This window comes from Pogona vitticeps, chromosome 2 (assembly GCF_051106095.1).
Source record: "Pogona vitticeps strain Pit_001003342236 chromosome 2, PviZW2.1, whole genome shotgun sequence".
Lineage (NCBI taxonomy): Eukaryota > Metazoa > Chordata > Lepidosauria > Squamata > Agamidae > Pogona > Pogona vitticeps.
The window spans coordinates 29597310-29619230 of NC_135784.1; the positions used below are offsets into that span (position 1 = coordinate 29597310).

General features: G+C 43.8%; 1 protein-coding gene across 7 annotated transcripts in view; it reads left to right on the forward strand.

The window, feature by feature from the left end:
- The window catches only part of DDR1 (discoidin domain receptor tyrosine kinase 1), a 69390-nt gene that overhangs the window by 17376 nt on the left and 30093 nt on the right, over positions 1–21921 (forward strand). For 4 of the 7 annotated variants that reach the window (XM_020814097.3, XM_020814103.3, XM_072989115.2 and 1 more), the window contains exon 2: positions 15463–15588. In XM_020814097.3, coding sequence (XP_020669756.3) covers positions 15513–15588 — 76 coding nt within the window. In that variant the 5' untranslated portion in view covers positions 15463–15512. Of the gene's footprint in view, positions 1–141; positions 164–2687; positions 2744–3827; positions 3890–15462; positions 15589–21921 lie in introns of those variants that run through there. The other 3 variants (XM_078388689.1, XM_020814098.3, XM_078388688.1) reach the window with 3 other exon arrangements.

Consider the following 21921-nt stretch of genomic DNA (forward strand, 5'->3'; position numbering starts at 1 on the left):
ACTCTGCATATACATTAATTAAAAAGTAATTTATTTACATGTAGGTATACTTGTCTTAGGTACTTCTTAAGTAATGTTGTTAACCCTACATAAACCAGGAGACTATAACAGTGCTAAAGATTGATCAAATTGTCAAGTAAAGAATGTTTTTTGCCCTCAAGAGGTTGGTGTTGATTTGCTGGTATTGCGTTTATGATCTCCTTGCATGTTTCAAAATGGCAGGAAATTAGATTACATTTATTTCTAGGCAGAATCTTTGGCTGTGATTGCTTTTTGTGAGTGGAATTTCTTCGGTGAGCAAGCTCACTTTAACAGCAACCTAATGTGCAGATAATTACCTTCATCTATCACTTTATTTCCAGGCCAATCACCTGCTCTGCTTCTGTATGGTGGGATGCTGTTAGTTACAGCCTGCTAAAAGGCACATGCATACGAAGAAAAACTCAAGCATGCAGGAAACAGGAGCCTCGCATTAAGGTTCATGGACCCCAGCAGGCCAGAGGGGTCCCCCATAATATCTAGCTAACTGCTGGCACCATTAATCGAAAGACAAAAACAGGCCTTTTTTTCTGCCCTGCTGCGTGAGCCTGCCTAAAGTGGACATATCGGAAATTCCTCTTCAGTATACAAATTACACATTCTGCCCTTGTCCAGCCTCAAAGTCAGTGATTTCCTATCTTGGGACCCCAGATGTTCTTGGACTGAAACTCCCAGAAGCTACGTATGCTGACCAGGATTTCAGGGAGTTTTAGTCCAAGAACATCTGGGGATCCGAAGATGGGAACCACGTCTCTAAATGGTAATCCTAGAAGAGCAGATATCGCTTAGGGAGAATATCATTGTGCCTGGCACAATGATATTTCAGCTTTAATATCACTGCTTCTTACTCCTGCTATCGGCATGTGGGACCTATATTATTAATGTTATAGAATAGGTGGGGATGTTACATTTTCTGAAACTCCACTCCCAGCATATCCAAGCTAGTATGGATCCTGGCTGCGTCGCTCCAGAGTGTAGGCTTGTCAAATATGGCTTGTTCAAAACACCCCTAGTAGAATAAGATAGTCTCCCATGCCTCCCTTTTGGAGTTTTGTTATTCATTTAACAAGCCATGTTCTCCGGGGCATTGACTGGATCAAATGAAGGAGAGATGAAAGAGAAAGATGAAAGGGTGATCTAATTAAGCAGATGATATAGACCGGCATCTTAGATCTGGTTGGATAGTAATTTTATAAGGTTAGATCACGAGACAGCATGTGGCAATTTCTTACTTTCCAGGCCTCTGTCTCTTTTCAATAGGTTATCTGTTGAAGAAATTGCGTGTGAACCTTAATAATTGTTTTAATGCATGGAATCGGGGAAAAAAATATTACAGAAAAAAAGTATCCTGGGAGAGGCTTGATGACTGGTCTTTAATTTACCCTCATATTATAGACCAAAGATTGCTTACTTTTATGCTGGTCTTTCTCATGTGTACAAGGTGGGTAATTAAACTTCAAAACAATATGGTGGAGCTGGACGAGATTTGCCTAAAAGGGCAATCCAAATGGAGAGAGGTCTGTAGTAGCTCTGAAATAAAGAACGGTTGCAGAGTTTGGAGCTGCTTAGAAAAAAAGGTAAATGGGGATATGATTAGGGTGACCAGGTTAAAAAGAGGACAGGGTTCCTGTACCTTTAATACTCCCTTAAAAGAAGAAATTTGAGCAGGTGTAGGTTTGAATGCAAGCTACACCTTCTAAAATGTTCTCCTGTGCACAGCTACTAAAGATACAGTTACCTTGTCCTGTTTTTCGTCTGCCGTTCTAGACATAATTAAGCTTTGTAAAACTGTGCATGGAGAAAGTGGATGTAGATATGTTCTTTTCTCTCTGGCAGTACTGAGTCATTCAACAAATCTTAGTGATAGGAGATGGAGGTCATAGATAAAAGGAAGCATTTCTTTACGCAGTGCATAATTGAACGGTGGAGTTTGCTGCTGCCAGATGTTGTGCTGGCTGCTAATTTTGTCTTTAAAAGGTGATGAGACATCTTCATGGAGGATGAAGTTATCAATGGCCACAAGTCATGACAGTGATCTGAGTTTGCAGAAATTGTAAGATGATATTTCTTGGATATAAGGAGGATGATGATGATTGCAAACCACAAAAACGCATGCGAAAATAAATGCAAGTCTTAAAGGCTCTATGTTTTTGTACTGGCACAGGCTCAATAGACTCCCTAAGCGTTTTGAATGTGGTGGGCAGTAGCTGCTCCGTACCTTCTAGAGTCACTTGTAAGGTTTGTAATAGGTACTAAGTCAGTGCTAGAATCAGTCAAAAATGTAACATTTCCCAAGCTCTATAAATTACTCAGATGAGTAATGATGCCTCTGAATCCCAGTCACTTGGAAACAATGAGAGGGGACGGACCCGTGTTTCGTTTATAAACTTCTTGATGGCATCTAGTGGGCTATTCTGAAAAAGAAATGCTGTGAGTCCTTTCAGTGGAGCCTGGGATATGTAGTTTGGTGAAATAATGTAAGTTCTCTGTGAGAGAGGTCTTAATACACTCTACCAAACTAGAGCAGAGAATTTCAAACACCTCACCAAACTACAGATCCCAGCCTTCCATAGGTGGAGCCATGGAAATTAAAGTGGTGTGAAACCGCTATACCTCTTCAGTCTAGGTACGCCAGAAAGAGGGTTTCATTCTGATCCAGGAGCTGTTGCTCCTAAAAGTGATTAAGGAGTTTTAGAGCAGCAAGGTAAGTAACAGTATCAACAAGGGAGATGATGTGTTCCTTAATTAAATGATATTTCTTTAACTAAAGCAGTATTAAAGGTAAATAATTATTCAAGATTTATCTGGCAACTGAACTCACTGGGAAATGGAAATGGATTTTTTTCCCCTCTCAATCATGAGATTCAGTTACCTGCATGACAAAATTAATCATCCTGAATTTAAAATGGTATGCATCGTTGCTAAATCTGTGTCATGTGCTCAGAGCATGAACCTGTGTTTTCAATGAAGAAAGCCTGTTAATTTCTACATGAGCCTTCAGCAAAGAGGCTCCAGTTTTGTGAAATTCCAATTTTACATTGTAACATAAATTTGCCACATAGACATTGCACTTGGATTTTCTAGTTATTGTAAACTTCCAAAGCCATGACTTCTGTTAATCCGATCATATTTTCCGGGTTCCTAGAAAATCGTCTGGCCGTTAACTTTAAGAGCTAGGCATAAAAATAGCCTTGAATAATGATTTAATCCACATCTCTCTCTCCTTTGTGGGGAAATGTTTGTGCTTATGTAGTTAAACATATTGCTAGAGGCCTCCTTATTCTTTATCTCTAGCAGTTGATACTGAAGGGCAAAAATATTTAAAGAATATGAAGGGAGTAGTAAGTTATGTTAAGTGGGGAATTTTGTATGGGGAGCTGAGATAATTTCAGCGTGTTTAAGAAGCTGGTTAGAAATTCTTGAGCTGAATGTACAGAGTTAGGTTGGTGGTGTGGGAAACTGCTGTTTATTAAACATTTCTCTTGAGTCAGCCAGTTTTGAAGTAGCCAGAGTCTGTCCAAACTGCGCAAAAGACCGGGAAGGTTGTGGTATTGTCTGGATTCAAGCTGAAACAGTTGACTGTGCAATGGGGAAAAGATGCCCCCCCCTTTTAATGGCCTGGTTTTGGCTGGTGAACAATGAGTGTTTACTTATTGGGCAGTTTGCCTGCTGTGTGTCTAAAACCCACCTTAAAATGCAAGTCACATCACACCTCTCTGTGTATGAGCAGAGTCTGGAACCAGTTTTTCCTTTTTTCTTTTTCTTTTTGCCTGTCCTTGCCAGAACATGCCTGGAGAGAGTTGGAAAGCCAACACTGTGGAAGGACAGGAGAAAGGCAAGAAAAGATGAGGTGGGAGTAGAAGGTGGTTTGTTGAAACTGCATGAATGCAAACCTGGGCGGTAACCAGAATCAGACCCTCTCTCCCTTTTAGCTTTTGGCATACCTGTTTACTTATATATATCTTCACACCATTAGTTTCAAAATAAAATTTTAAAAAAATAACTCACTGAAGAGTAGTGAGGCTTTTCTTAGCTTTCTGATATTTGCTGTTCTCGTTTTCTTGTCTGCTATTGAGAATACTTCCAGTTTCCCAAGCTGGAAATATGATGTGGTTAAACGATATCAATTGTTACATAGGAAAACAACTAGAAGCTTATGGGAGCTTCCAGACTCCTATTTTATCTTGCAATAATTGTGCTTCATCCATGGAGTTTTGCAGGAGATCAAAATGACCTTGTGTCCCAGTTTTCCTTTGCTTATTTGTTTTGCTCACACCTTACATGCATATACATGGGGAGCAAAAAACGTAATATTTGTTCAGTGCTTTTTATTTCATGGTTCTTCTGGAAGTGTCCTTGGGTCATTTCAGAAAACCACAATATCCTTTAAGTCCTTCTGCTACTCAGAGCTGGAATTGTCTTGTGTTGGCGACAGGGTGAAAAGTCAACCCTGGTTTCCTAAGCAATGGATCGTGAATGCTTTGGCTGGCTAGATTTTCTGTAACAAAAGAATCCCTAGTGTTCTCTCCGAAATTGAAGTTTATCCTCGTTATTTTTTGGGGGGGGGCTGCTGGTGGCATTAACCCCCCCCCCAAAAAAGAGCAGGATAGCTCAATGGTTTAGACATCTGATGAACCAGACTTTGGGAGTTTGATTCCCCACTGAGCCTCCTTGACAGGGACTGGGCTCAATAACCCATAGGGTCCCTTCCAGATCTGCGATTCTAAGATGATGATGATCTGTTTGCATTTTTAATGACAAAGGGTGTAAGAAACTTTTGATCATTTTCATGTTTTGGGCTACATCTCCCATCCGTCCTACCAGGCATGGCCAGTGGTACAGGGCTAGAGATGGGCACAAACCACCATATCCCCCCCATAGTCCTCTGTAGAGTTGGGCATGACCTTCTCAGCTACCTTGCCCTGCCTTCTCTGGGCAGAGGAGGCGTGGCTGGAAAGCGCCAAACACCTGTTTGACTGTTTCATGCCCATCTCTATGCAGGGAGTGCTAGTCCACAGGCTTCCTACCCCTCACTGAAAGGCTAGGCCTGTCAAAGAAGCCTGACGCCTGCCTAGCTCTTCCCACCCCTTTCCCATTACTTATGCATGGAAAGATGGCACACTGTTGCTGCCTATGCATCCTGATATGGTTTTCCCTTGTTTGGGGAACCTGCCCTAAAGTGTACAGTGGTGTCTTGCTTAACGATTACCCCACCTTATGATGAAATCGCTGTACAACGATCTTTTTGAGATCGCAATTGGGGGAATTTCGCTTAGCGACGATTGGTTCCCTGCTTTGGGAACCGATTTTTGCTTTACAGCAATCAAAAACAGCTGATTGTCAGGTTTTCAGAATGGCCACTGGGTGATTAAAATGGCTCCCCGCTGTGTTTAGGGACGGATTCCTCGCTATACAGGCAGCGAAAATGGCCGCCGTATGGAGGCGAGTTTTTACCCCATTGGAACGCATTGAACGGGTTTCAACGCGTTTCAATGGGGTTTTCAATTTCGTTTTATGATGTTTTCGCTTAACGGGTTATCGTCGTTAAGCGAGGCACCACTGTATTTAATCTAATGGTTAATTTACTATTGGCAGCCTGTCGGGGACTCTTGTAGGGCATCCGTTGAGCTTTGCTGCTCTCCCCAGCAGGCTGGTTAAAGCAGGGCTGGCAGTAGGATCCCAGCTGCCAAGCATTCTCTCCACATAGCTGAGATTCCTCGCCTTCCTTGCCCTTTCCATGCATTCTTATTTATCTCCCTCCCCGCCCCTTTCTCTCATTCAGGAGGGCCTGGGATATCTATGGGTTGCAGAGGGTTAAAAAACCAGCTGGGCGAAATGAGGACGCAATTTCCTCAGTTGCTGTTAGAAGTGGAGGAGAAAAGGGACAGAAGAAGCAGCCTCAGTCCTGGTCTTCAAACCGTTTGTTCTATGATGAATCCATGATCATCACATCTGAGATCCTCACCGTGGTCTCCGGTGACACATCCTTGCACTTGAGGATCTTTTCTAGTTCCTTGGTAGTTTCCCTTCTAAGTCCCAGGCTTCCTCTGGTTTCATGGCTGAAGACTCTTGTTTAGATTTACAATTTTAGTCCTGGTGAATCTCTCAGGGGCACCTTAGGTTATCCTAGACTGAGAGCTGGTTTATGAGGTAACCGTTACACCACATTGGCTCCATAAATTTTAAGAACGTTTCTGGTGGTTACTCTCCTAATTACATGCTGTCAAGTTGGTTTTGACTTGTGGTGGCCCTTTTCAGGGTTTTTAAAGTATAGAATAATTAAAAGTGGTTTACCTTTCCAGTTGTGGGATTGTACAGCTTGTCCAAGGCCACAAAGGTTGGCCTTTCTGGGACGTGCAGCCAATTTCTGGCTCTGCATCTACATACCTCACTCAAGCTATACTTTACAATAATCTGCAGTGTTGGTTCTCCAGAGGAATCGTTTCTATGTCACAAAGATTCGTGCTGAGCTGCATCAGTTCACGAAACCCCTAATTCTTAGTGAAGCAGGAATGAAGGAGAATATCTGTACATGGCAAGAAGAATTTCTCCTCATTACTGAACACCGCTGAACACTTGGAAACAAGCAAAAGACTAAAGGTATCAAAAAGGGTGGGTTCAGGGGGGTGGGTTCATTTTTGGTCTGATGAAGTGGATTTGTCCACAGAGGCTCACATTTAAAAAAAATATAAAAGTTAGTCTTTAAGATGCCACCATGTTTTTGTCTTTTTTTAACTTTTTATTTCTATTTTTGCTTTTTACCTATAATGCTTGCAGAGACTAACATGGCTACCCCTTCTGCAACTTCATTTTTTGGGTGTTTGTCAGATCTTTGCCACATTCCCCCTGCCAGTCTAGCTAATTGTTGTTTTTAAATTTATTATATTGTTTTTCTTCCATTTTTTTATTTTTAGCTGCCCAGAGTAGACTTCGGTCTAGATGGGTGGGGTATAAATTAAACAAATAAATTAAACAAACAAACAAACAAATAAAAATAGATAGATAAGGGATTCTGGAAAATGTAGTTTAAAAGAAAACTTTGCCAGATGCCAATTTGTGCACATGTTGTTTCTCTTCTTCTGCAGCATCATACTCTCTTATAGCATCTCGGTTCTCTCTTGATCCATGGCCAGAAGAAAACAAAGAAAAAGCTTAGCTATCCGATACTCTCTGTTCTAGCATTCCCCTGAACCAGTGCCCTCCAGGTAGATGGGACCGTGGTGCCCATCATCCTCTGTTTCCATGCTGGCTCGAAATGATGATGGTTGTAGTCAGCAGGGCATCAAGTTATGGGAGGCTAGTCTTGATTGGTAGCAGCTCTCCAGGTTGTAAAACAAATTATTTCCCCCCCAGTGCTTATCCAGAGAGTCCTTGAACTGGAGTTTTACTACAGGAGAAGCTTTCACTAAAGCTGTGAGTCATAATTCTTTAAAAGTGGAGAGGGAATCATACAAGTCCTATTCAGTTTTGAAGTCTGGTCGTTTCTGAAGGATGCCTGTCCCTTCTGTTCTTCTCTTGTTATCTCTCTCTGTTGAGGCTTTAGTTTGCTTTAGATATGGGATTCCCTGGGTGCAAAGAGGGGTGTCTGATCAATGTCTTGATTCATTCCCCTTTCCTTTTCACATGGGCAACCTTCCCCCCCCCCCAAACTAGGGCCCGTCAGCTGCTGTTTACAAGGCTTAGAATAGGCAGCTGTTGGAAGGGACATTCCAGCAAAGGATTATGGGAGCAGCTGGCCTCCAGCCCTTTCACACCCACACACATGTCTCACCCCCCTAGAAACAGAGGAGGGCAATGGGCTCGGTTCCTAGGAAACAGGGGGAGATTCTTGTGTCCGATTCCTAAGACACTGCTCAGAAAAGATGGGTGATTCCTTGGGGGATGGTGTGGGAAATGGATCCATTCGAAATGTGGTGCTGGAGGAGAGCTTTGTGGATACCCTGGACTGCCAGAAAGAGAAACAAGTGGCTCCTAGATCAAATCAAGCCCGAATGATCTCTGGAGGCAGAAATGTTTAAACTGAGGCTGTTGTTATGACAGCATCATGAGAAGGCAAGATTCTCCAAAAAGAAAGATGGAATTCTGGGAAAGATGGAAGGCAGCAGGAAAAGAGGAAGACCCAAATATGAGATGGACTGACCCATAAAGGAAGCCACAGGGTTGAATTTACAAGAGCTCAGCAGGGCAGTTGAAGACAGGATATTTCGGAGATGGCTCATTCATAGGGTTGCCTTGACAGCACAGAACAACAACAATATTTGTGAAGCAGTTCCCATTCTTCATAGAATATTGGCCTTTTTAATATAAAAAAACAGTATTTTGTGTGTGCATGTGTCATGCAAGAATCAGTATTGACTTGTCCAATGTCATGTAAGGTGTGATGCATCACCTCAGCTATTTGGCAATCCCAGTCGATATTGAATGCAAGCTTTACAATCTCTGTTTAGGGGCTAATAATTGTCTGTTTGGGACTAATGTCACGATCAGGGATTCCCATAACAGAAGTATAGCCTATCAGGTTAGAGATGGAAGAGAACAGCTTTTTAGTTGCATTTCAGAGTGAAGTTGCCCAGTTTTGTTTACCTTTTCTCCAGTTAAGGGGAGAAATCATACATTGCTCACTTCCAAATTCCCTTTGTTCTCCCAACAACCCTGTCAGGTAAGCTAGATTTACGAGAGACTGTGGTTTGGTCCGAGTGAGGTTTTTGTGAGGGCTGGACTGGATCTTCCAACCTCCCAATCCAGTCTTCAATCAACATACCACAGTGGGTCTTCTTGAGCACACGCCAGAATACATTGCCAAAATAAATTCCATAGGTTTTTTTTTTTGCAGTTTGTGGTATCAGTTGCAAAACATAAACTAAGAAATAAATTTAAAAAATCAGAAACCCACCCCCTAGTAAGCTATAAACCATGGAACAGAAGTACCAAAATAGAATCAAGACGGAGGTACTGAGGGTGGGTGCCCCCACAGTTGGGGGCCTGGGAAACTCCCTCTCTTTTGGGGGGGGTGACTCTTGCCGCCAAGGACGGGGTCCGCAGCTTAGAGATCCATTTGGACCCGGTGCTCACTATGGAAACTCAGGTGGCGTCGGTGGTCTGTACCGACGCCTTTCACCTTTGGCGGATAGCCCAGCTGTGGTCCTATCTCGATGTTGGGGCGCTCATTACCTTGGTGCATGCGCTCGTAATCTCAAGATTAGACCACTGTAATGCGCTCTACGTGGGGCTGCCTTTGAGGCTGTTGCGGAAACTCCAGGTGGTGCAGAATGCAGCGGCCAGACTATTTAGTGGAGTGAAAAAATACCAACACATCTCACCCACTCTGGCCGCACTGCATTGGCCACCCATTCAGTTCCGCATCGACTTCAAAGAGTTGATGCTTACGTACAAAGCCCTAAATGGTTTAGGGCCTCGATACTTGGCGGAACGCCTACTCCCACCACTACCCTACCCGTATCACTCAATTGAGTCAGGAGGTGAGGCTGAGGAGCCTGACGCCGAGGGAGGCCCGGAAGGAAAAAACGAGAAATCGGGCCTTCTCGGCAGTGGCTCCTCGCCTCTGGAACAACCTTCCTCCAGAGATTCGTGAGACCCCGTCGCTGGGTATTTTTAAGACCCATCTCAAAACTTGGATGTTCAAGCAGGCTTTCCCTCCATATAACACTTAACCTTTTCTTCTTTAATTTATTTTTTGTTATATTGCCATCTTGAAAATATGTTTACTGCTTATTGTTGGCTGCTTATTGTTATTGTGTATAGTATATTGTTTTTTTTTGTTATATGTACATTTTATTGTGTTTATATGTCTAGAAGCCGCCTAGAGTGGTCATTTTGAACAGATAGGAGGGGTATGAATAAATAAATAAATAAATAAATAAAATAAAATAAACGTTTCCCATCCCCTGTCGCCACTGGATGTTATAACGTGTGTGTTTTTTTTCATGGAAGGGTCATTGGAAGTAAACAGTAGGCGAGGAGGGGGTCAAAACTGAATTTAAAACTGCACAGGCACATGGGAGTTATCTTTTATAACTACTGCAGTTGCAGTCTGGATCCCTCCCTTCACTGGTGTGGTCTTTGTATCAGAAAAAAACACCACATCTGTTCGTAATGGTACTCACAGTTCTAGAATATTGTACTGTAAAAGGATGATGATGACTGCTACTACTCAAGAGCTTCTTCATGGATTGCTGCCTTGTCGTGGCGAAGGGGCTTGAGTAACTCAGAGAAACTATGGGCTATGCCGTGCAGGGACACCCAAGACGGACAGGACATAGTGGAGAGTTCCGACTAAACGCAATCCACCTGGAGTAGGAAATGGCAAGCCACTCCAGTATCTTTGCCAAGAACGCCCCATGATCAGAAACAAAAGGCTAAAAGATATGACGCTGGAAGATGGGCCCCTCAGGTCGGAAGGCGTCCAGCATGCTACTGAGGAAGAGCGGAGGACAAGTACAAGTAGCTCCAGAGCTAATGAAGTGGTTGGGCCAAAGCCGAAAGGACGCTCAGCTGTGGACGTGCCTGGAAGTGAAAGGAAAGTCCAATGCTGCAAAGAAAAATACTGCATAGGAACCTGGAATGTAAGATCTATGAACCTTGGGAAGCTGGAGGTGGTCAAACAGGAGATGGCAAGAATAAACATCGACATCCTGGGCATCAGCGAACTAAAATGGACAGGAATGGGCGAATTCAGCTCAGATGATTATCATATCTACTATTGTGGACAAGAATCCCGTAGAAGGAATGGAGTAGCCGTCATAGTCAACAAAAGAGTGGGAAAAGCTGTAATGGGATACAATCTCAAAAATGATAGAATGATGTCAATACGAATCCAAGGCAGACCATTCAACATCACAATAATCCAAGTTTATGCACCAACCAGCATTGCTGAGGAGACTGAAATTGAACAATTCTATGAAGATTTACAACACCTTCTAGAACTGACACCAAAGAAAGATGTTCTTCTCATTCTAGGGGACTGGAATGCTAAAGTAGGGAGCCAAGAGATAAAAGGAACAACAGGGAAGTTTGGCCTTGGAGTTCAGAACGAAGCAGGACAAAGGCTAATAGAGTTTTGTCAAGAGAATAAGCTGGTCATCACAAACACTCTTTTCCAACAACACAAGAGGCGACTCTATACATGGAAATCACCAGATGGGCAATATCGAAATCAGATTGATTATATTCTCTGCAGCCAAAGATGGAGAAGCTCTATACAGTCAGCAAAAACAAGACCTGGAGCTGACTGCGGTTCTGATCATCAGCTTCTCATAGCAAAATTCAAGCTTAGACTGAAGAGATTAGGAAAAACCACTGGGCCACTCAGGTATAATCTAAACCAAATCCCTTATGAATACACAGTGGAAGTAAAGAACAGATTTAAGGAACTAGATTTGGTGGACAGAGTGCCTGAAGAACTTTGGATAGAGGCTCGTAACATTGTCCAGGAGGCAGCAACGAAAACCATCCCAAAGAAAAGGAAATGCAAGAAAGCAAAGTGGCTGTCCAACGAGGCCTTAGAAATAGTAGAGAGGAGAAGGGAAGCAAAATGCAAGGGAGATAGGGAAAGTTACAGAAACTTGAATTCAGACTTCCAAAGAATAGCAAGGAGAGACAAGAGGGCCTTCTTAAATGAACAATGCAAAGAAATAGAGGAAGATAACAGAAAAGGAAAGACCAGAGATCTGTTCAGGAAAATTGGACATATTAGAGGAACATTTTGCGCAAAGATGAACATGATAAAAGACAAAAATGGGAGGGACCTAACAGAAGCAGAAGACGTCAAGAAGAGGTGGCAAGAATACACAGAGGAATTATATCAGAAAGATGTGGATATCCCGGACAACCCAGACAATGTAGTTGCTGACCTTGAGCCAGACATCCTGGAGAGCGAAGTCAAGTGGGCCTTAGAAAGCCTGGCTAACAACAAGGCCAGTGGAGGTGATGGCATTCCAGTTGAACTATTTAAAATCTTGAAAGATGATGCTGTTAAGGTGCTACATTCAATATGCCAGCAAGTTTGGAAAACTCAACAGTGGCCAGAGGATTGGAAAAGATCAGTCTACATCCCAATCCCAAAGAAAGGCAGTGCCAAAGAATGCTCCAACTACCGTACAATTGCACTCATTTCGCACGCTAGCAAGGTTATGCTCAAAATCCTACAAGGTAGGCTTCAGCAGTATGTGGACCGAGAACTCCCAGAAGTACAAGCTGGATTCCGAAGAGGCAGAGGAACTCGAGACCAAATTGCTAACTTGCGCTGGATTATGGAGAAAGCCAGAGAGTTCCAGAAAAATATCTACTTCTGCTTCATTGACTATGCGAAAGCCTTTGACTGTGTGGACCACAGCAAACTATGGCAAGTTCTTAAAGAAATGGGAGTGCCTGACCACTTTATCTGTCTCCTGAGAAACCTATATGTGGGACAGGAAGCAACAGTTAGAACTGGTCATGGAACAACTGAGTGGTTCAAAATTGGGAAAGGAGTACGGCAAGGCTGTATATTGTCCCCCAGCTTATTTAACTTATATGCAGAATACATCATGCGGAAGGCTGGACTGGAAGAAACCCAAGCCGGAATTAAGATTGCAGGAAGAAATATCAACAACCTCCGATATGCAGATGATACCACTCTGATGGCAGAAAGTGAGGAGAAATTAAAGAACCTTGTAATGAGAGTGAAAGAGGAGAGTGCAAAAAACGGTCTGAAACTCAACATCAAAAAAACTAAGATCATGGCCACTGGTCCCATCACCTCCTGGGAAATAGAAGGGGAAGATATGGAGGCAGTGTCAAATTTTATCTTCCTGGGCTCCATGATCACTGCAGATGGAGACAGCAGCCCTGAAATTAAAAGGCGCCTTCTTCTTGGGAGGAAAGCGATGACAAATCTGGACAGCATCTTGAAAAGCAGAGACATCACCTTGCCAACAAAAGTCCGAATAGTCAAAGCTATGGTTTTTCCTGTCGTGATGTATGGAAGTGAGAGCTGGACCATAAAGAAAGCTGACCGCCGAAGAATTGATGCCTTTGAATTGTGGTGCTGGAGGAGGCTCTTGAGAATCCCCTGGACTGCAAGGAGAACAAACCTATCAGTTCTAAAGGAAATCAACCCTGAGTGCTCACTGGAAGGACAGATCCTGAAGCTGAGGCTCCAGTACTTTGGCCATCTAATGAGAAGAAAAGACTCCCTGGAAAAGACCCTGATGTTGGGAAAGTGTGATGGCAAGAGGAGAAGGGGACGACCGAGGATGAGATGGCTGGACAGTGTCTGCGAAGCAACCAACATGAACCTGACACAACTCCGGGAGGCAGTGGAAGACAGGAGGGCCTGGCGTGCTCTGGTCCATGGGGTCACGAAGAGTCGTACACGACTAAACGACTAAACACACACACACACTACTCAAGAGAGGTATGTAGCTAGAATTCTGTTGTGCCTCCCTTTGTAAATTCCCAAATGTTGTGATGCTGGTGTAGCATTTGCTGTTGCCTGCTAGATACGATACTTGAAAAAACATTAGCAAACACCAGTTCTAATTATTTTTCCATTGGATTCCAGCCATCACTTTTTTCCAAGGTAACAATTCCCATAAAGCTTGTGTACACAGGCACTCGCACGTACATTTAAACCAGTGGGTTCTCATCCTTAAGCCCCTGATGTTCATGGACCACAACTCCCACATACCGTCACCATTAGCTGTGGTGGATAGGGTGCCTGGGAGTTGTAGTCCAGGAACATCTGGAAGAAGTTTGGAAACTGATCATTTTGATAATTACCTCATTTCCCACATATCGGTCCTTAGGCTAGACACAGCCCAATCCACACACAAGGTGGGGGGTTTTATCTGTAGGCCTGGACAAATCACAAGGTTGGCAAAAGTACAGACAACATTATTTGGGGAAGAAATGTTAAAAGCAGTCCAGGGAAGACTGAATACTGGTTGATATTCAGGAGAGAAGGGACTGAGAAAAGGGCAGAAGGGGAGCTGAGTGGAGTGTACTGTGAAAAAGTATGGTTGATTGGTTGGAACAAACAGGAAGACCTCATGCTGCAACATTTTATTGTAGGTCCCACCTGAAGCATATACAGTAACTTGAAACAATTAGCAGCCTAGAGAGTAAAGTGAAGCATAACTCTTTAAGTGCTTGTGATATAAATCAATACAGTTGGGATCCCTACCTGTGTAGTCAAATACCATCCGTTGGCCGCTTGCTATTGACTGTGACTGGCTATTACCACTGGAAAATCTGGGAATGTCTGCACCAAGGCTGGTTTAGCTTTTTAGTCGCATAGTTAATTGCATCTTTCAGCAAATGAAAGTGAGATTTCCTTACTCCTCCTGCTGTCAGGTCCCCTTTCCTTTCTGCTATTAAGGATAACTTTGTTTACAAATAAAGGCCATGTCGGAGGCATGTTTTAAAGTCTTGATGACAGTTTTGTATATGGAAAAGGATGTAGGGGATGTGATCAGTGTACAACAGTAAACAATATAAAACATATCATTCAACAACAGCAGTAAAAAGTACAGTAATTAAAACCAGGTGATGGCTGTAGGTGTTAAGCAAATAGTTTATAGTGTTTAATTTTTTAGATGGAGACATGTTTTAGGATGCCTTTATATGTGTGTGTGTGTATTTAACTATACTACATATACATGTATGTACTGTATATGTATTTAACTTTGGTCTAGATGGGCAGGGTATAAATCTAATAAAAAATAAAAATAAAAAATAAAATAAACAACTGTATATGTAAATACTTAGTAGAGTGAATTTCTCAGACATCCCTCTCCAAGGTATTTAGTTAGCCACTCTTGACGGATAGCATGTGGAACGAGATAAACCCTGTGCTGGATCCAGAATAGGCTGTTCTGTTCTTTTGTAAATTCAGCAAGTTTCAGGCAGCCAAGCTGTACAGCATTTGCAGCTTTGTGTGTGTGTGTGTGTGTTTGCACTATGATGAGCACAAGCCTCTCCCTTTGTTCTAGTTCTAACAAATGCTGCCCTTGTTCGCTGAGACGATGGTATATTTTGCCAATATTTAACCTAATTGGACTGAATTGTATTTTATTCACTGATCAAATGACCAAGCCTCTCGTTTGGTCTTGGGATTTCCCGCATGCCCAGTGTCCGCTGAACCACAGCTCTGGCAGGCCGCCCTTCTTGTCCATGGGTTGATGACAGGGTGTCACACTTCTGCCAGTATGTCGGCCCCATTCCCTTTCTGGCCAAGATAAGAGAGCGAGGACAATGGCAGGATGCTGGTGACTTGCCGTCCAAAGAATGCATTAGAGTAGCACACAGAGAGAAAGAGGGCCTGAACCACGGCTTCCCATTCATGTTGAGTCACTCAGCCCTTGATCTCAGCTGTGCCCAAAGGAACCACGTGCGGCTAACTGCTGTTTTCTCCCCTTTCTAAAGGCATGAAGACGCAGAGTTTTGGGGTATAGCCTGAAAGCCCAGAGACCACAATGGGACCCATCGTAGTCTGCTTGCTGCTCTTGCCTTCTGTTGTTGTGTCCGAGTTAGAAGAGCACTTTGATCCAGGTAAGTTGGATCCAGACCCTAAGCGATCTACTGGGAAGAGAGACAAGGGGGGGGGGGGGAGGCAGTGTTGTCAGGGTTCAGCTCTGTTATCATTCAATCCTAGAATGTGTGTAATATAGTAAAATAATTCAAACCATCTTTGTTTGATTAGTAGTCTGCCTCTCTTCCACTGAGCATAAGGCAGTATATATGGCTGTTTCCACACCTTACAGCAACAACCTTGAATATCAGGTCAAGCTGAGATAGAGTGACTCACTCAAAGTTACCCAGGGAGTGTCATGGCTCAGTGGGAACGCACACTTGGCTTTCTGAAGTCTCAATCTCACAGTGTAACCACGACACTGTCCTGGATCACACACGGAGTGCAGCCTTCCCTGTCTTATCACCCATAGCACAGCAGGGCTTCTTGTAGGGGCTTGAATCTTGAAACCCGTGAAATCAGGTGGAGGTAGTCAACACCTCTCAGCCTCAGCCATTGTGGGCAATGGCCAGCAACATCTGGAATTGTCCATCTCATAGGAAATGGAATGTTAGAATTCAGAGAAAAAGAGAAGTCAAGGACTAAAGAGGACAGGACGGAGTGAACTAATAAGGCAAGTGAGAAGTTTATTTAAATTTTCCAAAAATATTCAGAACTTTGGAATTCTTAAGAAAACATTGAAATTGTATTTGGAAGAGTTGGAAGGGGCCTGTAAGGCTGTCGAGTCCAACTCCTGCTCAGTGTAAGGATCCAAGTCAAAGCAGATCTGACCGATGGTTGCCCAATTTCCTCTTGAATGCCTCCAGTGTTGGAGCGCTCGTCTCCCGAGGCTATTGGTTCCATTGTCGTACTGCTCTAGCAGTTAAGATGTTTTTCCTGCTATTCAGCCTAAATCTGAACTTGAGGCTTATTATCCTACACATAATTAGGGCCAAAGCTGTAACCTCAAGGTGAAATGCAGTCTCAAGTAGGTGAGTATCTGGTTATAGCAACATTTCCGTAAGATTCGACTGTACAACTGGATAGGTTATCCTATAAAACACAAAAGGAGCCAGCTAGAAACAAAGTGATTGCTTCAAATCTAATCAAGTTTTTTTTTCTCAAGGTTTCCTCCCTAAAATTTTCACTATCTTCTTCTCAGAGTAGTAAGTCATTGTAGAACAGCATATATCCATCATGTCCAACGTTCCCTCTATGTTTCTATCCTGCTGTGTGGGAGCCTCACTCAGTGTGTGCGGGGCTGGGCAGGGCTTCATTCAAAATGGGAAACAAACCAGCTGCACATGCACAACCCCAATGGAGCTTTGGACAAGAGTGCACAGCTTAGAGGAAATATTGATCATGGCTGGGAAAAGAGTAACTCTTTGGTCATAGGCATAGACCTGCTAGATCTGACCAAAGGTCCATTTGATCCAGTATCCTTTCCTGACATGGGCTGTTTTGGTATTCTCTCTATCCTCTCAGCTCTGTGATATCCTTTTGAAAAGTACAGTCGTGCCCCGCTTAACGATTACCCCACATTACGACGAATCCGCTTCATGATGATGCTTTTGCAATCGCAATTGCGATCGCAAAGCAATGTTTTAAATGGGGTTTTTCCGCTTTGCGAAGATCGGTTCCCTGCTCCGGGAACCGATTCTCCGCATTACGACAATCAAAACAGCTGATCGTTGGGGTTTCAAAATGGCCACCGGGTGATCAAAATGGCTCCCTGCTGTGCTTAGGGATGGATTCCTCACTATACAGGCACCGAAAATGGCTGCCGTATGGAGGATCTTCGCTGGACGGTGAGTTTTTAGCCCATTGGAATGCATTAACTGGGTTTTAATGCGTTTCAATGGGTTTTTAAAATTTCGCTTTATGATGTTTTCGCTGTACAGAGATTTTGCTGGAATGAATTAATGTTGTTAAGCGAGGCGCCACTGTACAAAATGCTTGGAACTAAAAATGCGTGGGAATTTTGTATCAGACAATTTTTAAACAGAATTTATCCGGAGTCACAGCATTTGAACGCTGCTGGCAGTCTTGTTCTTTTTCTCTTTGTCTTCTGGACAATACCATGTGTTCTTGACAAGATAAGGTCATTTGATCTGAAAGCCTGCAGAATATTTAACACCTAGCCGGATTCCCTGAAGTACTATATCCTTGCGTTCTTTCTTCAAGTACCGTTTCTTTTGTGCGAGATTAGGTTGCCATCTTGTGGTTGATACTAGCATACTCATATGAATTGTATAAAACAGAGGTTGTCAAACCCCGGCCCGCAGCCCCGGTGCCAGTCTGTGGCCTGAGCTGGAATGGGCCGTGAAGACAGACCTCCCGACCCCCCGCACGCATTCCCCTCCCCACAGTTGCTTTGCGCATGCAGGCCAATGCTGACGTGAGTGCTCCCCCAGCCCTTCACGTATGTGTCCAAGCACCCGCGTGTGCATGCAGGCGCTCCTGCACATGTGCAAAGGGGGGGAGCACTCATGCCAGTCCTGGCGTGCGCACGTGCGCTCCCCCCCGCTCCGTGCATGCCCCTGAGAGAGCACGTGTGTGTGCCGTGCCATGCCTTCTCCAGAGGTTCAGCAGGTCCTCGGTCCCAAAAACGTTGGGGACTGCTGGTATAAAAGTCTTCTGTACAACAGAGCTAGAGAATTCAGATTTTTTTTAAAAAAGTGGCCAGAATCCTAATGGATAGTTAGCCTTGTGTTAGTACAGTGCGATAAGTAACAGTCACGAATTTGCTCTAGTTAACCAGTTGCTGCTTTATAGGTGAAAAGAAAATTAAAAATAAACAGTGAAAAAAGACAAAAACATGGTGGCACGTTTAAAGACTTGCTTTATATATTTTTTTTATGTGAGCTTTCGTGGACAAATTCAATTCACACAGTTGCCACGGGCATCTCTTGTTGCTCACCAACACATGCGACTGGTCCATAGTGAGGAACGTATTAGCTACTAGCCATTTGCCACTGCAGTTTATGCCATTGCACTTAGTCTGGCATAACAAACCAACAGGATATTCTGACCAGTATCTAAAATAAACTGGTCACCTTTGAGAAACAGGAAAACAAACAATTGCTTTTAAAAAATTGCAATTTGTAACAATAGCTAATTTGGAAATCCTTAGGCCTTTAACTGGGATTTTTTTTTTCCAGCGTAGCTTTGCCAGCTCTTTGAGAGCAAACGCAGGACTTGTCCAGTCCTTGAAACATATGTTTTTGAAGCTGTAAATAGTGTTACATGGGAGGGAAATGTTTCCCGGTCTTACGATACTAAAAATTAGTTCTGGTATTACAGAGCATATACAAGGCATGAGACAGTGCCCTGACCTTGCTGTTCTCTTACTGTAACCCCTTTTCTTTTCCCAGTTCTGCAGGCCAGGCCAATTTTAATGCTGCCTTCAGAGAATTAAACTCCTGCTCCCCTCTGGCCTCTGTGTGATGATGCATCACATGTTGGGCAGCATAACAGTAGCACATTCACTGATCAAGGACTCACTATGGGGATGTGGGGCTGCTTCCCTCCATGCCTTCACTCCATGAGTCCTTTGGAAGCATGAATGGGGAACCCTGCTAGTTTGTTCCAGCAACACCACAACTTTTATGGCTAATGTATTTTGTTGCGGCACGAGTTATTATGCTACATGACACCTTCTTCAGACGCTTCGTGCATAGTAGCAGATTCCTAGAATACTACTCCATGCATCTGAGGAGTTGTGGATTTATAATCCACAAAAGCTCGCGTTGAAATAGCCCTGTTAATCCTGGAGGTGTCACAAGACACTGGAGCGCTGAGGATCCAACCCTGCTGTTGAATTCCTAAACCGAACGGACTCTCTGGTTCCTTCTAAAAACCAAGGCAGGCAGTGACTTTTCTTCCAGGACCATTGCAGAGTTTAGGCAGGTGCTCTGTGGATGTTGGCACTCAGGGCAGTTAAGAACCTGGATCAGACCCGCAGCCTCTCTAGATCCAAGCTTTGGCTCACACAGTGGCTGGTCAGGTCCCCATGAGGAGCCTGTAGGCAGGGTATGAAATCAGCTTGCAGTCTCCCATTTCAATTCTTCAGTGACTGATTTACATTTGTGGATGTGGAAGGCGATCTCTGGGTGGTTGTTGTTTAGTCATTAAGTCGTCTCCAACTCTTCGTGACCCCATGGACCAGAGCACGCCAGGCCCTCCTTCCCGGGAGTTTGGTCCAATTCATGTTGATAGATCTCTGGGTTTTTGTTGCCATCATTAGCCTGGTGTCATTCATTCAGTTGTTTTGGTCCTCTTTAAAGCTGTTGAAACTGAACAGCTTGCGTCAGTCACATCACGTAGCAGTGAGTTCCACAGTTTAGGTTTATCCTGGAGAAGAAGAAGGCATGCGCTCTTTTGTCGGTCCTTTGACCCTGTCCTGAAAGTTGCAAGATTTGTTTCTGTGGGAAGGCCTGCCGTGACTCTGTTCTTGGTGGCATTCCATGCCCAACCTCCTCCTTTGCCAAGCCAGCTCTTCCTAATGTCTTCAACCAGAACCCCCATAATCCACAAAGAGCATGCTGCGGGGGTCCAGAGATGATTGGTGTGGTGGACTAACACATCTGGACGGCTGCCGAGGAAGACTGGCAAAAAAAAACATTAGTGGTTCTTACGTCTAGCAGGCACACGAACGAGAGGATGGCCTTTGGCTAGGAGTATAGAGTGGATCCCACTAGACAGGAGTAAAATACGTCAGGACACAGAGTGGAATATTGTATGCATTTAATAATAATGGTGTGCCCTCAAGTCAACTCTTACTTAGGGTGACCCGTTTTTCCAGGAAGAGAATGCTCAGAAATGGTTTATTTTATTTATGTATGTATTTATTTATTGGATTTCTATCCCGCCCATCTAGACCAAAGGTCTACTCTGGGCGGTTTACCATTTATCCCCTTTTTCTGGGAGTGGGTGGGGGTTTACCCTGGGGCTGTGCAGCGTGTCCAAGGCTACACAGGCTGGCTGTACTCCCAGGAGGCAGAGTGGGGAATTGAACTCCCAACCTTCTGCTCCACAGCCAGATACCTAACTCCCTGAGCTAACCAGCCAGCTATTGGGTATTTATTCAGAAGTAAACCCTTCAGCGTCCATTGGAGTTCCTCCCAGATGGACAAAGTAGGTCCTCCTAGGGTTGGAGTCACCCAAGAGGAAACCCTATTGGAGACACGGAGGTGCCTTTCTGAGTAATGAGCTATAGGGTGGGGCCGTGAAGTGTGGCTGCCCTGTTTAGTGGTAGTAGCTCTTCCTTCCTCTTGGTCCCCTGCGTCTTATGCTCTGGAAAAATTCAACCTCCTGGGTGTCAGAAGCCATGCAAGGCAGCACCTGGAAACCTCTCAGAACTGGGGCATCAAAAGAAAGTGGTTGAAAGGTTAAAAAATAATTTGAGCATTTTTAATTTTTTACAGGTTAGGGACATGGTGGCACTGCGGGCTAAACCGCAGAAGCCTGTGCTGCAGGGTCAGAAGACCAAGCAGTCGTAAGATCGAATCCACGCGACGGAGTGAGCTCCCGTCGCTTGTCCCAGCTCCCGCCAACCTAGCGGTTCGAAAGCATGTAAATGCGAGTAGATAAATAGGGACCACCTCGGTGGGAAGGTAACAGCGTTCCGTGTCTAAGTCGCACTGGCCATGTGACCACGGAAGATTGTCTTCGGACAAAACGCTGGCTCTATAGCTTGGAAACGGGGATGAGCACCGCCCCCTAGAGTTGAACACCACTGGACAAAAATTGTCAAGGGGAATCTTTACCTTTTACCTTACAGGTTTTAAAAAAGGACAAGCCAGGGTCCTCTTGGTGGCAATGGGTTGGCTGTAAGTCCCATTAAAAGCGTAAAAAGATCACCCGTGACTAACTTGCTTTTCACTGAGATGTGTTGCATCTCGCATTCCCTGGATCACACTACGATTCAGGGGCTGAAATCCAGGAAGGTAAAGTTACACTGGATAAGCCTGATGTGGTGGCTGTGAAAAGATGAGGACTGTACTAGAGATGACAAAAAGATCTTCTTCAATTTTTTTGCAAAAATTAAGGGGGGAAAGGAAAGGGGAAAAAGCACAATATTGTAGCACTTTAAAGACTGATAGATTTATTTATATACCAACTTGTTATATCGTTTGATTGGAATAGATTATTTATCAAATCTCTTAGTCATTAAAATTTAGATCTTATAGTCTTCAAAGTGATATAATTATTTTGCTGTTTCCCTTTTTCTTTTCCCCTTTTACTTTTGCCGACATCTTGAGACAAGCTAACACAGCTTCTTCTTGTGCCGACATCTTGAGACAAGTTAACACAGTTTCTTCTTCAGAAATGTCTTCATGGCAGAAAAAGCTCTTCATGTCCTATCGTTTTTC